At 47.1% G+C, this 16625-nt stretch overlaps 1 protein-coding gene across 3 annotated transcripts in view; it reads left to right on the top strand.

Moving 5' to 3' along the window:
- The window catches only part of EEF1AKMT2 (EEF1A lysine methyltransferase 2), a 71141-nt gene that overhangs the window by 27469 nt on the left and 27047 nt on the right, over nt 1-16625 (top strand). Inside the window, exon 9 of one of the 3 annotated variants that reach the window (XR_009053717.1) lies at nt 3711-3929. The exons of 1 other annotated variant lie outside the window; for it this stretch is intronic. Coding sequence is in view for 1 of the 2 variants with exons in the window: in XM_057734973.1 (XP_057590956.1) it covers nt 4711-4885 (175 nt within the window). In the remaining variant the exon portion in view is untranslated. Of the gene's footprint in view, nt 1-3710; nt 3930-4710; nt 5092-16625 lie in introns of those variants that run through there. One more of the 3 variants, XM_057734973.1, reaches the window with a different exon arrangement.

Genomic DNA, 16625 nt, shown 5'->3' on the forward strand with positions numbered 1-16625 from the left:
CTGGAATATACTACATAATATATTCCATATACTAAACCTCACTGTGAAATAAGCCTGACCTTTCCAAAAATTTGTTCATTTAGTGACCTAAGGTTTCCTCTTGGAATCTTTGTATGATAAAGACATTACATAGCCAGAATTGAGAGATCATTCTTAGTCCCGTTGGTTAATGACTTAATTTGCAACAAATGCAGCATCAGATTATTTTCTGAACTTGAAATTTAGTTATTTATTTATTTCATTTTATAGTATCAGATAATTTGTCTTTAAAATCTGTTAAGTAATAAGAATAACTATCAGAGGGAAATGATTTTTTTAAATACTAAATTTTGGAGGAAAAGATGATTGGAACCAAGACAAGTCACTTTACTTTTCTGGGCTTCAGTTTTTCTCTCTGTGAAACAAAGGTGTTCAGTAGGTAATATTTAAAGTTCTTCTCTACCCCTGTGTTAGTCAGCTTAGGTTGCCATTGACTGGGTGGCTCAAACAACAGAAATTTATTTTTCATAGTCTGAAGACTGAGAATTCCAGGTTCAAGGTGCTGACAAGGTAGGTTTCATTCTGAGGTTTATTCTCTTGGCTCGTAGGCAGCTGCCATCTCCCTATATGTTCACATGTTCTCTTTGTGGGGAGAGAGTGTGTACCTGAGCAAACTCCCTGGTGTCTCTTATAGAGCTCTCTGAGTGTCTCTTCTTATAAGGGCACTAATCCCATCACGAGTGCCCCACCCTCATGTCTTCATCTAACCCTAATTATTTCCCAAAGGCCCTATCTCTAAATACTGTTTCTTTGGGTGCTAGGGCTTCAACATAAGTAAATTTCTAGGGGACACAAAGAGTCCATAAAAACTGCTGAAATTGATCTGAGGTTTAGAGAAAGTTTACAAAATAGATTTCCACTGCATGTGGGGAGTTTAAATACTCTGTTAGTTGAATATCGATAGTTAGGTCACTTTATGATTCTTTTAAACCAAAATATCTATTCATTTATATAAAAAAATATGTGTACATATAATAAAACATTTGAAGCAATCACATGATTGTTTTTTGGTCTAAAAATGTCTTTGGGCATTCATTGGTAAACTTTAGATTTGAGTATTGATTGCCCTGATATATATTTGATTGCCGAGACCAGCTTGGCGACTCGAGGCGAGTGACGGGTGCTGCAAGCTTGAAGAAAACACAGACTGAAGAGAAAGATGGGACCCGGGGCGGGGGGGGGGGGGGGGGGGGGGGGGGGGGCTCGGGCTCAAGACCTCTAGGATCAAGAGCCTTGCTGATTCATCCCACGTGGCTTTTATTGAGTTCTTGGCTAACACTCCCAGGTTAATCCCATAAACAATCAAAGGCCTCACATGACTGGGGCAATGATCTTTGTTTGCCTCCTGGGTCCGAGTTGAGCAGGTGTGGATTTGAGCTGGGCTTGGAGAGCAAAACAGCCCTGGGGGCAGGAGACCTCTCTCAGATATTAGGGGTCTGTGCCCCACCCCTGTTGGCCCCTCTGCGACTGTGCCTGTCTTAGGTTGTTCCTCCCCTGAGGAATCTTACCCGTCTTTGGCTAACCAGTCATCCTCCAGGGCCAAACAGGGTGATATGAGGAAGGGTCTGTGCCCTACCCCTGTTGGCTCCTCTGCGGCTGTGCCTGTCTTAGGTTGTTCCTCCCCTGAGGAATCTTACCCGTCTCTGGCTAACCAGCCATCCTCCAGGGCCAAAAAGGGTGATATGAGGTGTGCAAGTGAGAAAGGGGCTGCACCCCCAGAGAGGGCCAATCCTCTGCCTATGCCCCCATAGTCTCCACGCCCCGCACCCTCAGCTCCTCCACTGCTCAAGCAGGACATTCTGAATCCCATCGCTCAGCCCACATACTTTAACATTTTCAAGGTTTCAGAAAGGCTCCTGAATGTCTTCCCACATTTGATAATTCAGTTTATATTCATTTGACCATGGAGATGTTTTATCTGAGAAACTCAGAAATATACATCTAATTTTTTCATTCTGCCTTAATTTTATATAAAATTATGATAACCTGAAGAATCTCCCTAATTTGATTCTTCCCTACCCCAGACCACACACACTGATCACTCATAGATGACCTTATTTACCACTTGAAAGACCCGGGGCTTTGAGATTTCTACCTTCTCATGCTATACAGAGTGTAGTACATGGGTCTGCCCTTCTTATGCCTTGTATATCTTTGGGCTACTGTCAGTCTGTCCTAAAACTGCTTATCCCCTCAATGAAATTGAAGTATCAGTATTTTCAAGGTGCTGGCAAAAAGTGCCAAATGTGTAGTAGATACTTATTTCAAGTTGGTTTCCCTTCAGTACATTTCTTTGAAGCAGTTTGATATGGTGGAGAGACAAGCAGTTGTGTAGACTCTACATTATAGGGTTGTGAATATTAAGTGAGGAAAATAAATGTAAATCATCTTAGCATGATTCTTAGCACAAACCAATGCCAAATAAATATTCTTTTTTCCAAGGAAACTTTCTTCCTATTGGAGCTAACCCTCAGTGCCACTGAGTTAATGTATTCGGTTCCACTTTAAGGCATTTGTATTCCAGGAGTGATTAGATGAGTGAAGAGAGGAGCATGAGTGGTAGATAAATAAGAGGGAAAATTTGGAATAGGTGGGCCTTGCAGAATGTCCTAAAAAGCTATACCGTGTAGCTGCTTCTTCTGTAGTCTCTAGATCGGGCTGATGCTGAAAGCACCTTTTTATTTAGTTAAGAAATGAAGACCAGATATCATAATTCTGGATTTTCACGAAATGTCCTTCATGATGTGTTTCAGCAGACTCTAAGAATACCCCTGAGGTTTAAGATCATTATCTGTTTTAGAGGTAATTATATAGTAATAAGTGTAGGTATGATGGGGAAAATGTTAACGTGGAAGCATTTGAATTAAAAACAATTGGTCAAGGATATGGTGCACCTTCCTTCTTTAGGTCTGAACAACAAGGCATTGTTTCCAGTGACAGCTAACAAGGGACCCTGAGAGCAGATTCCCCCAGATGACCATGCCTCAGGTTTAATGAATTAAGTTGGATTTGGGCTTTTTACTGTGCATTTAGGAAGCTGTGGGCTAAGATTTTACCTTTGATTTCCACCTTGCATCACCTAGATTTGATGTCTTTGATCAGTGTCATGTCTCTTTTCCTTGCTATAAGTTGTTAACAGTACCATTCACAGCAGCATTTTAAAGTTTGATGGGCGATACTTTAAGTAGTTTATCTGATTCGACCTCGGTTTATATTGGAGCTGACAGTATAGTATGTAAAGTACAGTGAATCAGTTGTTTATACTCGTGTAGAAAATGCTTGGTTTTCAGATTTGTTTATTTATTGAACCATTTTATTGGTGGTTAAATGAATATCTCAGTGCTTGGAGTGCTTAGCGTTAAGCAGCTATAGAAACGCTGGCCAGAGCAGTGTCACTTTCTCTAGGTAACTAACCTCAAAGAGTTTAAGCCTTTGAACCAGTTAAAAAAAGTTCTACAAAGATGAGGTCAGTACGATATGATGTACATCGTCGAGGATAGAACATAATCAAAGTGTCACTACTTTAGGTAGTTTAACATTACAGTGGTTGAAGAATTTGGTTTTGATCAAGGTGCTTTTTGTTTTGTTTCTATGTGAAAAGTAAAAGATGTAAAGTAGTATTTAAAATAGCAAGCCAGCTTCTCATTCATATCAGTTCTTTTCTGTTTCAGGTCAGCTGCAGGGTTCGCTAGGACAAAACAGGCAAGGCTACTGCCTCTCACAAACAGTAATGGGCATGGTAAAACAAAATATCTTTGCTTTTGGTTAATATAGAAGATTGAGAAAGTGCTGAGGAGAGTGAAGAAATTCACAGGCTAATATAATATGTGGGGCAAATGTTCTTTTCATACTGCTCCCGGGGATGTTCTACCATTGGAGCCAGAGACTAATTTTTTTTCTTGATATTTTAAATCCAAAGGATTCAGTCTTCAGATTGGGTATTTAAACTCTATGAAATCACAGGCTGTACCTTTCACTTTTCTCTATATCTAATGAAAATGACATTTGCTCATTTTCACCTTTATGGGTGAGAGGCAGGATGGCTGCAGCTGTGAGCGTATCACTAGGGATGAGTTAAAAATAGCTTTTTCTTGAGGCAGTGACTTATAGGGCAGGTAGTGGATAGAAAAATTGTTAGATTTGGGGCTTAATATCTCAAATACTAAATCTGAATCCCACTAAAGAATATATGAAGAAAAAAATTGAAATGGTTTTCATTTAAGATGAAAAACATCCGAGTGTGCTGTTGAAATATTTCCTAGATTAAATTCAATATGTAGCAATATGAAAATATTGTAACTTGTTTTTAGCTGTGTTTTTGGTGGAGTAACTGAGGCAAACTAGGTTATAGGTGACTAACCATGTTTTAGTGATACTAGTTAGAGGCAACTTCAGCTAAGATCATAAATAGATAGGGAAAGGCCAGGAATTGATTATGGTTTTGAATCAGTATTAAAATAGTGAAAATAGGTTTGGTAAGTTTTACATATGCTAGTAACTTTGACTATAGATTTAATACTTTGTTATATTTATTTTTGCTTATTTACCATGCATAAACTTTTCAATGTCCGTATTTTCTTTTAGCACATAACACTAATAGCTACTATTAACTTTGCAAAGAAAAAGTAATATCAAATTGAAATGTTTTAACTGTTGCTGTGTTCTTTTTAGCTTACTTTACTCAGAGCTCTTCCATCCAGTGAGTTGCAAGCGTGACATTTGCTGTGTTTTCAGCACCTGCCAACTTGGAAATCAGGGTTTGTGCTCAGGACTTAGGCTTACAACCCACACTTTGTGGTGCACAATGCCGTCCCAGCTGGCATGCTTCGTACCTCAATGGTGCTAGACGTTCGGTTACAAAGCTGTGCAGATTCACATACGCTGATTTCAATAGGCATTCCCCTTCAGGCTGCTTTCAACACTCATTTTGTATCAATGGAGTTAGATTGGTATCATTAAATTCACTGCTGTGCTTATTTTTCAATGAAAATAAATTTATTTAGCTCTTGAATCAAAAAATAACTGTCTTCAAGAACCAAGTACCTCTTAAAAAAGGTGTGTCTATAGATATGGGAGATAGATTTATGTATCTGTATCTGTATATCTATATATGAGATTCCAGCCAGGGCTATTACTCATTTTCATTAGTGGAAAGGTTTCAGAACAAAGTATAAAAAGAATAATAGAAAGGAAAGAACAGAAGGATTAGTATGTCATAACATGCTTATGAAGGTAGGGCTTTTAGTTGTAGCTGGATCATAGGTGTGGGAACAATTATAGAACTTATTTTTCTGAATAAGATCTGCATAAGAAAATTGCACCCATAGTAGGTTCAGATTTGCGGCTTCCATCGATAACCAAAAACTTTCCATAGTTTTCAAAGAAGTATATATTTTGCTAACTTGTTTTCAGTAGCCAATTTCTTTGAAAATGTTTCAGGTGGACTTGGTTATGTCTATCTTCCCATCATCTATTATAAGCAATTTTAAAAGGTTCTGCTTTAAAAAAGATCTTTTCAAATGTAGAAAGGACAGTGTGAAATGTGAATGACTGGCTTTAATACAGCAGTTGTGACAAAGAGGCAGTGGCTTTTGGAAGCTGAATACACATGCATCTGCATACTGCTGTTGGGTCCAATGTATAACACGTTTGATGTTTGTTTCACTCACATTGTTAGTCTAAAAAGAATGTTATTCTCAGAGACAAACAAGTCTACCATTTTTTAGTGGTGAGCTCTTTTTGCAATCATAGGCAAAGTTAAATTTGATGGATAAAACTTAACGGTACTTGCTTAAACTTCAAAGCTTAGCTTCTTGTTGTTTGAATGTTTATCTGGTTCTAAAAGCACAAAAATAAAATACCCACTAACTACCAAGGACATTTCTTAGTGCATATCAAAACCCAATCTTTACCCTCCTCTGCACAAATGTGCTTAGGTGAATACTTTTATTAGCTTGTTGATACAAGTTATAGTTGGTTACACCCTTTCTTAATAAAATACACTCTTATTGTCTCCTGTTGCTTAAGAGCTTTAAACTTGGAATCGGGGAACTGTCTAGTATAGAATGCTACTCAGTTTATATCTCCCAGGCAGTGCTGAGTGGACACATCACGCATACCGTACACACAGGCATTCCTTCCTTTGGTAGTTCTGCTTTGAGGCGAGCCAGGACAGCCAGTGTTGCTGTGCTTTCTCCCTGGGTTTCATATATTGATGGTGGAGTGAGACCATATGTAATCCCTAGGGTGTTCTGTGGCTTAACCAGGTTAGTGTTGGTTGATGATAATGGAAAAGTGACAAGTGATCATTTTGGATTATTTCTGGATTTATTCCTAAATTGGCCTGTGAATTTGCATTTAGGTGTCTGGTTGTGCTCTAAATCTGGTTTTGATTTGGTTTTGACCTTTGAGGACTGAACAAAGGTAGACAGCTTAGCCTCCCCTTCCTCTGAGTGCAGCTTACATTGTTTTAAGTCCACAGTTTGGTTTATATTTACTCTTTTGAATTGAGCAACTCTAATATACAAACTTTTGGGTAGGATTTTTTATAATGAAGAACTATGTAGTATAGCCCTAAAAAGGGGTGTGTTACATCTATAGGACTTTATTACATGATGTGGGAAGGCCCATAGTATGGAAGGTTACTGATACAGGGCTTGATGTATATTTTTAGTCTTTGGACATTCAAAGTAAGTACATGAGAAATAGCTATTCATTGGTTAGTAGCAGAACTCCTGTAGCTGATAGTTTAGTTCTCTACACTTTCAAGAAAACCTCAGAACCAGAAAAACAGGCTGCTTTAGGTTGGAAAGGAGGCGTCACAGCAAAGCAGCTTGCCATAACCACAGTCCTTGGAGTTTTGTGAGACGAAAATCATCCTGAAAGCAACAAGAATAATGGTTGCAATAATTGTTTCCAGGCTTGGGACCCCTGAATTTTGTTTTTTAAGTTGACCTGGTGAACTGGTAATTGCAGGAATAAACTGAATACTTGCCAGCAGGAGTCACTCTAGGCCTCCTAATAAAACGTAAATTAAACTATATTCTTACAGCTCTCAAAGGCTGAGGTGACACTGTGACAAGATGGCATTAGGGCAGTGAGCAGCATTCTCAAATTATTCCTTCTGCCTTTCTTTGTTCAGTCTAGGAAGCTTGGTTCTGCTCCTTTCAATATTGGCCCTTGATAAGTTTTTTTAAAGCAGTGTTTCTGTATAAGGATGTCAGTACCTTAGTGTTCTGCATATTAGCTCATTTTGGCTTTGTTGGGATGAGTTGATTACATCCCACGTCATCTACTTGAATGAACATTCACATCCTTCTCCTGGTGGTTGTCCATCCTGCAGCAGAAATCACTAGTGAGTTGTAGTTAGTGTGAAAGGAGATGTTAGCTCGTGGTTTTCTGGAAAAGAAGGAGTCCAGTGTGATGAGAAACTGAAATATTTTAGCAATAGCCATGAAATATAATAGTTTCCCAAGTGCACACAGCTCAAGAAGTTAATTGTTCATTTATGTTTGATACTGGGATTGAAACATTGGATTAAAACCAATTAAATGTTCCTAGAAGCAACAGACAAAGTTTCCTGATTTATGAATAGAACCATTCAAATGGCACAGACACAATCCATGTAAAGTAATGAGGTGTTTTGTTTTTTTGGCAAAGGAGAACACAAAACAGGCATTGGGAGCTCTTTTTAAGAACGTTCTCTTTAAAAAAATCTTTTTGGATACAAGGTCAATAAAATAACATACACCAGTAGGAAGGAGTAATGGGAAATCTAGGGCTTCACTTCACAAGGAAAACAATCCCCTCCCCCAGGTGAGCAGCACAATGAAAATACTCTGCTTATTCTATCAGGGCTACATTCCTGAACTTAAGTCAACATCCTAAGTTACAGAACTAAACATGCTCTGCTTCTGCTTAGCAACCACAAATCCTTCCTTCACCAGTTGCATATATTTTGGATGTGGCTTCTGAAGTACACATTCCATTATTTCGATCAGCGCCCCGAGTTAGGAAGGCAGCGCTTTATTTTCCGAAAGTGTGACAACACTAACACGGTCCCCCCTCCCTTACCGCCCAGCACGCCCCTGAAATGATCGTTTCTTTGAAACCTCAGAAACCCAACAACCCGGAAGCTGGACGTCTGAAGTCCACGCGGCCCGGGGTTTTCATCCCGGCTCGTGCGGGGGGCGGGGGAAGACGGCCCCGGGGTCTCTGGCTCGGGGCCCGGGCAGCCGCGGCGGCGGCGCGGCCGGGGCCCGGGGCCACTTCCCGCGTTCCGGGGCCTCGCAGGCGCGAGCCCGGCGAGCGGCGCGCGGCTCGGCTCGCAGGACGCCCTCTAGCCCCGCCGGCGGCGCGCCGCGACCCCCCCACTCCCCGCCCACCGGCGGCTGCGCGCACTGCACCCTCGCCCGCCGCCGCACGCAGCCCGGCTCCTGCACGCCGCCGCCGCCGCCGCGCTAAGCGCCCGGGCCCGCGACGCCGTCCGCAGAGCGCCGGACCCAGCGACACGCAGCCGCGGTCGGGCGGCCCCGCGGCGGCGGCGGCGGGCGCGGGCGGCCTGGCCGGGGCCGGTTAAAGGGACGAGTTGCAAACAGTTCAGGAAGTGACAAGTCGATTTCCTCCTCCCCGGGAGCCGCTCGGTACAAAGCGCTCGGCGCCGGCAGGAGAGCGTGCGCGCGGCGGACGCGCGGCGGGCAGCCCGGACGACTTGGCGAGCGCCGGCGGCTACGGCGCGGGGCCCGCGCCCGGAGCGTCCCGCCGCGCACAGTAAGCGATCCCGGGCCGGGCGGCGGCGGCGGCCGGGGGCCCGGTCCCGAGCGGAGGTCCCTGCCGTGTGCGCCCCAGCCGCCGGCTGTAGGGAGCCCGGCTCGCGTGTGTGCTGGCCTTGCCCTCTTTTATTTTTATGTTGCTGATTTCCTTTTTGTCCGCCTCGTTTCGCGTTGGGTCCGGTGGTTTCTTGGGGCGCTGAGTGTCGCCGCTGGTGCATGCGTGAGACTTGTCAGAGCGCAGCCAGGGGAACGAGCCAGCCCGGCCCCTGCGGAAAAGTCTGCGCTCCCCGGGGCGGGCGCGGGGACGGCTGCGCCCGGGGGTGGCCTCGTCTACACGTCTCAACTTGAGCCCTGGCTGGCGGCAGCGGCGAAGGAGCCGAGCCCCGGCACCCGGGCGTCCCCGCTCACCCCGAAGTTCCCGCATCGTTTGCAGACAACTCTTTTGTTCGCGGAAGTTTGCGTCCGTCACCCCCGGGATGCGGGCACGCAGCGGCGGGCTGCGCGGCGGCTGGACCGGCCGGGGAGGTCACGTTGGGGGTGAGAGGGCGTTCCGTCCCGGGCGGGGGAAGCCCCCGGGGTGGCCGCGGCGGGGACTTGCGGAATGGGGAAGGGATGGGGGGGGGGGGGGCCGTGCCGGCGTGGCTTTTGCACATGGCGAGAAGGGCCGTCCGGCACGGGCACACTGGTCGAGTCACATTTTTGCCAGTCCTTGATTTGCAAGCCCGTGGGAGTCGGCTTCGCCGCTCGGGCTTTCTCCTGGTGGGGCGGGGACGAAGAAGGGGAGGACGCCCGGAGTCCGGGGAGGGCCCTCGGTTTGCATTGCCCCAAGTGCCTTCTCCGGCGCCCCCCAGTTCCCCACCCCCGCCCGCAGACTTGGGGAACAATGCTCGTGGCTCGGGACAAGGTGGCGGAGCACCGGCGAGTCTCGAGAGCCGGTTTGCTCGGGTCCCTCGCCCCCAGACGCCCCCTGAAGCCAGGCTCCCTCCATCTGACCGCCCGGGTTCATTAACACGTACTGTACTTCGTACCACGGTGAACAAAGAACAGCTCTTTGCAGCATTTGATGAATGGGATTCTGCCTCCTATAGGCCACACTCCGAGTCTTCCATACGTTGCAGTCTCTGGACTCGGTGGTGTTGGGCAAGTGGCCCCCGCGGTGGGCTGCATTCCGGGCCCGGGACCTGGGCAGGGCATTTGTGCCGATGCCGCCTCCGCCACACTCGCGTTGCCGGAGCGGGTACAGATGGAGTTAGGCTGACGGTTGTTCAACAGGAACAAATGTTTGTTGAGTTGTTGGACGGTGGAGACAAGGGACTGTTTTCTATTGACTGCTGCAGGAGTTGGAATGGCATTGTTTATTGGCCTGGGAAGCCAGGCAGGCGTCTTGTGCTGCTTACAACGTATTAGCAGACTTCCAAATGACATGCTAGCATATGTGTTCCCAGCAGTTCCCACCGGCTGGAAGGGGGATCCCTCCTTGCTCCAGATTCTGGACTCTGGGTTAAAATATGCCACCAAGTTTGAGGACTTGGAAAGGTATGGAGTTAGTAGACTGGGTGAAACTGTTCCTGACTTGGCCAGGTTTTGGTTTCATTTTAATTTATCCACTTAACAGTAACTTGTCTCAGTTGCAGTTTTGATACTGAATCGCAGATCTGTAGTGTGGTGTGGTTTTTTTTTTTTTTTTTTTTCCCTCCCTATTTCCTTAGCTATGGACAACGAGATAAACAGAAACCAGCTACTTGTCCCAGTTGATAGGCCCATGTTAGTGGGGGAAGGTTTGAGTCTTAAGTTCAGGATTGGTAGCCCTTGACCCTGTGTCTGTACTTGGCAAGGGTCTGGATGCTGCCAGCCATAGTACAGACCAAGGAGCCTGCTGTTCCAGCTTCCAGCGAGCTGTTCCAGTCCAGAAAATGAGGGAGAGGCCTGGGGCAGGTCTGTTTCTTTCTCCCAGATGCTCCTCCAGAGAACAAGGTGGTTTTAAGACCAGTTCAGATAATTTTGCCCAAGGACTTTTTTTTTTCCCCTGAGAAGGTGATTATTGCTGTGCAATCATTTTAACATTGAAGACAAGTTTTAAATAAAAGCTAGCAGTATAGTTGCTACGGAAGTGGACACAAATGTCCTAAGGCTGGCAGGACAAATAGAGCATTCCACTGTTTTGATTGATGGTGTTTGTAGTCAGTTTCTCTTTTCTGTTTTCAACTTAGGGTATGTTGCATGTAGTAGCATTTTGGAAGTTCATAAAATTCTTTGAGGAAGAGCTTTAAGATACCTTATTGTAATCATGGTGGCTACACTTAATTGATGTTTTATAGGAAGCCCTGTTGTTATTTCTTAGGCTCTTTCCCACCACTCCTTTTAGCCTTTATTTCCCTGTTGAGTCCTTCACTATCGCCTGGCCTCTCCACCTCTCCGGTTCTGTAGGAGTCCAGTGAGCTGGATGTCCTTTCAGTGGGTTCAGGGAGCAGGCGCCTGACCCATGATGGAAGCTCAGGAAAGGCCAGCCAACTCCCCTCCCCTGCAGGAGGCTGGAGAGGAGAGAGCCTTGTGTGAAATCCGGGAGCTGGCAGCAGAGGATGCCTGGGAGCAATTTGGTGCATCTTTGCATTGCTCTTTAAAAAAGCTCACCCTTCTCGCCCACTGCTGGATGCAGTGGGCCCTCAAGACAGAGCCCCAGACCCACTGTTGGATTGTTCAGTTGTTGTTTCACCCAGGCAGTGTGACTTTTTTGGATTGCATACTGTGTGGAAAACTTTGTTCTTGCCCTAGAAAAAAAAAAGACTGAAATAAGCAAATACTCAGATCAGCACAACCCCCATCATTACCACCAGTACACACACCTCTCTGATGTGTAATAAAAGAAACCTGCAGGCATAATTTGTTATGTAATATGCTGATAATACAAGTTTCGGTTTTAGATGGAAACCAGATGTGGAGGGTCTCTTTAATTGATCCAGCAAGGGAGACACTTTAATAGATTAACTAGCCCTTGTAAACCCCAAAGGTGACTTTTTTTTTTTTGGACTTGAGGGGAGAATCCCAAACCCGGCACTTTTTCAAGGTTTTTGCTTCTCGCTTTTCTGCAGCTGTCCTTTTTGTCAGACTCTTCCTCTCTTGAAAGAACCGGTCTGTTGCCAACATGAAGCACATGGCCGGGTCTGGCGGGGCTCAGTGTGGCTTAACTCTGCTGGGCTCCACTCTTCTCCTCGCCTGGTCCAGCTGCTGTCCTGCCCTCCACCCTACAAAACAGGGCCTGGTTGAGGGACTTGGGTGCCGTGAGGAATGCTGACTGGTTTCCCTCAACTCTTTTCTGAAATGTCTGATCATCCAGGGAGAGTTGCTGTTTAAACTTGCCCAATGAATAAACTTTCCAAAATCATTGACTCTCCTCTGATTAATTTCTATGTTTGTTTCCTGCCTAACTTTATAAGGGTTCTTTCTACACGACTGAGTCACCTTTATTATGGCCCAAGGTCGGGGACAGCACTGTAATAGCTGACCCCATTAACGGCAGTTTCATTGCCTGCCAGGGATGTGAACTTTGGAAACAAACCCGGAGGCTTAGATATGCTGATGTGCCCGGAGACTTGCTTAGAAAATTTTTGTTTTAGCGCAGTTTACATTAACATGATTAATGACCTCGCCACTGAAAAGTCTATATTCAAAAGCAATTTACTGTTCCCTAGGGTTCTTCTTATGGCGAAGTAATTTTCTTTGCCAAACAACTTTGTTTTAAGGTAACTTCTTCTTTGATGTTTAATCCAAACCTCCTGTGCACACAGTTTTGGATCAAGGTTTGGGCTTCGAAAATTGCGGGTTGTGGTTTTGGTGGTGCCTGTCTTAACCCTCCCGAACTCTGGTCAGGGGACACCCGGATTCTTGTCTTAAGAAAGTTCTCTGAGATCCTGCGAAGGAGCAGAGTTAGTGCGGTGCTGGTTAGGATGGGAGGAAATCTTCCAGAGGAAACTTGGCTTCAGGATGTCTTGGAGGAGGGATGCAGGGAGGCTGGAGCAGAGGACAAGCTTTTTTTTTTTTTTTTTTCTCTTGCAGGGACCGGAGATACTTGAGCTTTTTCAAAAAACAGAGACGTCTTTGCTGCAGCTGCCTCCTCCTCCTCCTTTTTCCTCATCTTCTTCTTCTTCCTTTTTTTGTTAAGTGTGGGTTGATTGAGAGGGGAAATGCTGATGGGTGGGTCTGAAAGCAGCCTTAGGAACCCAAGAAAATAAAAACACATTTGAAGGACTCTGGAAGATTTTGCATTTCAAAGGGTCTACCTTGTAGAATTTCACATCACGTCAGGGGTTACGGAGAAGTGTGACAGGCACCCCGCTTCTTTACGGTTCTCCTCTCCTGCTGCGGGGGCTGCACGGGAAGCTGCCTTTTGCAGGGGGGATGGGGGCAGCCTGGCCGACTGTGCAGGAATATCACGGAAACAACAGCCCCCCACCCGCCTTAGGCATCAGTAGTCCCTGGAGGGACTTTCTCCATCGGGCCCCTCTCAGGAGGTGAAAGCAAATCATGTCCGTAAACAGCCCATTTGACCCCAGAATGCAGGAGCAGGCCAACTCCTGGCTGTTCTCACTCTCCCATGAAACAAAGAAACAGATTCTCCTCCTGTGGTGATACAATGTGGTTCCCAAGATCCAGGCCTGTAAGAGGTTGGGTGCAGTGGGGTTTAGCTGAAATGGCGATGGATTATTCAAAGAATAATAGTGGTGCCCACTGGTTGTTGAAGGCTCACCCTTGGCCAGGGGCTTTGCATACACTGTCTCTAGTTCTCAAAGAAGTCCTCCAGTTACAGTCGAAGAAACTGAGGCTCAGAGAGGCCAAGTAACTGGCCCAGGGCCACACAGCTGGAAGGCCGAGCATCTGGTAGCTCTATTCCGGTCTGTCTGGCTTCAGAGCCGGCTTGCTCTGCATACACCATGCTATCGGTTGGTGTGTTCGTAAGACAGAGGCACTGGGTTCTGTTTTATCTCAAAGCATAAATTTTGTTTAGTCTTGTCAACACCACAGGGAAACAGAAATTTTAACTGCCTCTTTCCCTTGCCCCTCTGTTTCCTACAGCCATTTATTATTATTATTTTTTTAGATCCTTTAAAGGAGTGATTGGATTCTATATCTACCATAGGACCAAAGGCAGTGCCTCGGTTGGGAAGACTGGTGTTTTGCTTCATCCTTACAAAAGACAGATTCACAAGAAAATATGATTATTCCCAGTGACCTTCTGGGGGAAATGGGAAGTAACTCTGACAGCCCACGAGAAGCCTTGCCATTTATGCAGATCCCATTTTCCATTCAAAGAGATTGTTAGGAGGGTTTCCAGCCTTTTTTTTTTTTTTTTTTTTTTTGCATTTATAAGTTACATGTCTCGTAGTAAATCATTTTGTGGTACTTGCCACCCCAGGTTGGTACCATATCACATTTTGTTTACATGCCTAAAGTCATCAAATAACTAAACACAATTGTACGTCCTCCATCAAATAACTAAACACAATTGTACGTCCTCCAGCGTGTGGGCACTTGGTATGTCCCAGCCAGGGCTGGGCCGAGGCCCTGCATTCTGCCTCAGACAGATGGCTCTTTGCAGGTGGATCCTGGTTTGTGTGTGCGGGTGGGGGCTGGGGGTGGGCTGAGGATACCTGTCTCCTGCAAGGGCTGCCTGGCTGGGTCTGCTGGCCTTTCTGCTCCTAAAGAGTCTGTGGGAAAGGGCTGGGATCCCCTGTCACCGAGGTTTTAGACTCTACAGCAGTGGTCCTCAACCTTGGCTGCACAGTAGAATCACCTGGGGAGGTTTAAAAAAAAAAGTCTGGTTGCCTAGACAGCATCCAGGACCAATTACATCAGAATCTTAGAGAGAAGGGGTGGGACTCAGTGTTGGTATTTTTAAAGCTTCTGAGTTGATGCTGTAGTGCATCTTAGACTGAAGAATGAGGGCTGGAATAGACCCCCACGCATACCTCCCTTCCCTTAGCAGGGGATTAGGGACCTTCCTGTTCAGGAGTGGAATAAACCTATTGGAATTTTCCGCTTGGCGGTGTCTCAGTGAAGGAGAATCTGAAAGGTACCCACCCCTGGGCCAAGTGCCTGCTGCAGACATGGTCCAGGTAGTTCCTGTTTCTGCCAGGCCAGGTGTTGGATACGCTTCCCCACACAGGATTCAGTGCAACCCCTCTGAGCCACCTCCTTTCTGGAACGAAGAGGGCAGGTTTCACTCAGTCTGTTGTCTCAGGGTGGTTCTCATGCAGGCCCCGCATGCCCCCATCCTGCTAGTCTTCTCAGCTTCTTGTTCCTTCTGGAGGTTTGGCACACAGTATCCCTCTGGGGCTCCGGGGAGGGAAGATGCAGGTCGGGTTCAGGGTGCATCCTCGTGATTCTCAGTAAGCCACTGGTCCTTTTCACCTGGGCTTGCAGTAAGTGTCATAGTGTCAGCCACCTGGCTGTACCTGACGGCTGGGAACCTGTCTTTCTACATACTTGGGATTACATTTCATAGAATGATGTTTAGGATGACCAGGGGCCGGGAGAGCAGGAGCTACTGTGGCCCGCTGATGTAATCTTACAGAAGGGAAATCCCACCCTGAGAGATGTGGCGACTTTCCCAAGGTTACGTGGGCTAGAGCACAGAGGGACCAGAACCTGCATCTCCTGGGTGCCCTGCTCGAGTGCTGCCTTCTCTCCTGTGAGCCTTTGGGACACATTCTCGCTTGCAGGACAGCGCGCTGTAGCCGACCCGTAAGCAACGGGGTCATTGTCCAGAGTTCTTTAGCCTCGTGAAACGTGCCCTCCGCCGCTCTTGGTTAACTTGGACAGCCCATCCCATTTTTCACTTCCTCCCCTGATGCGTGCACAGCAGGCGTCCCTTCGGTTGCCGAAAGTAGGCTCACTAAACCCGGAGCTGGGGAAACTGAGTCCTGATGGGAAGTGCTGAAACCTTGAGCTTGATGAAAAGGCCTCTGGTCGTCTTGGCAAAGGTTTGTCCATCTGCTCTTCCACGCGTTGGTGGTGGTGGGTAAATAAGGGCTCTTTCTCCTCCGCTCAGAGTTGGGTTTGGGCCTAATGAGGTGGGGAGGAGGGGGATTGTTCTTCCTGCATTCATTTAGCACATTGATTGGGCACCTGCTGGGTGTCCCTCGCGGAGCTGGCCACTTCACTTCGTTAGTTCATTGAATCCTCAGCACAGCCCGTGGCTGAGGGGCTCGCTCTGTCTCTTGCTGCAAACGCTGCTGCTCAGAGCAACGCCTCGCCTCGGGTGGGCGGGATGGTGGCACTTTGGCTCTTGGTGGCGGGCCTGCGTCCTGTGTTCTTTCCCCCATATCGTGCTCCCTCTTGGTCCAGCGGCTGCCCTGGGTGCGCTTCCTGCCATGAGCCAGGGGCATCGTCCAGGGGGTGGTCCCTGGCGATTACGGACTGGGCACCACGTTGCCACTTCCAGGAGGGGTGGGGGTGGCCGCGTGGCAGGGCCTGCTGGGGGGTCTGCGAGGGCCGGGAGAGCAGGGTCTGTCCGGGGCCTCTCTGTGTCCTGGCAGTTGGAGCAGTGCCCTGTGGGGAGTAGGTGGCTCACCCCGAGGAGGCCACCCTCCTTCCCGGCTGCCCTCTGGCTGAAGTGCCCTGACGGACACGGCCCAGCTGGGAGAGGCCTCCGCCACGCCTGGAATTCCCCTTGCTCTGGCCTTCACGTTGGCTGGGAGCCTGGGAGTGGAGGGAGGTTCTGTGTGCCGCCTGCGAGCAGCATCTCCGCGTGTTTGGAGGTGGAAAGACACCGTCCTCGGCAGCCGGCCACCTCTGTGCCCCGGGTGAGGACAGGGGCCC

The sequence above is a fragment of the Hippopotamus amphibius genome, chromosome 5, assembly GCF_030028045.1.
Source record: "Hippopotamus amphibius kiboko isolate mHipAmp2 chromosome 5, mHipAmp2.hap2, whole genome shotgun sequence".
In the NCBI taxonomy this organism is placed as follows: domain Eukaryota; kingdom Metazoa; phylum Chordata; class Mammalia; order Artiodactyla; family Hippopotamidae; genus Hippopotamus; species Hippopotamus amphibius.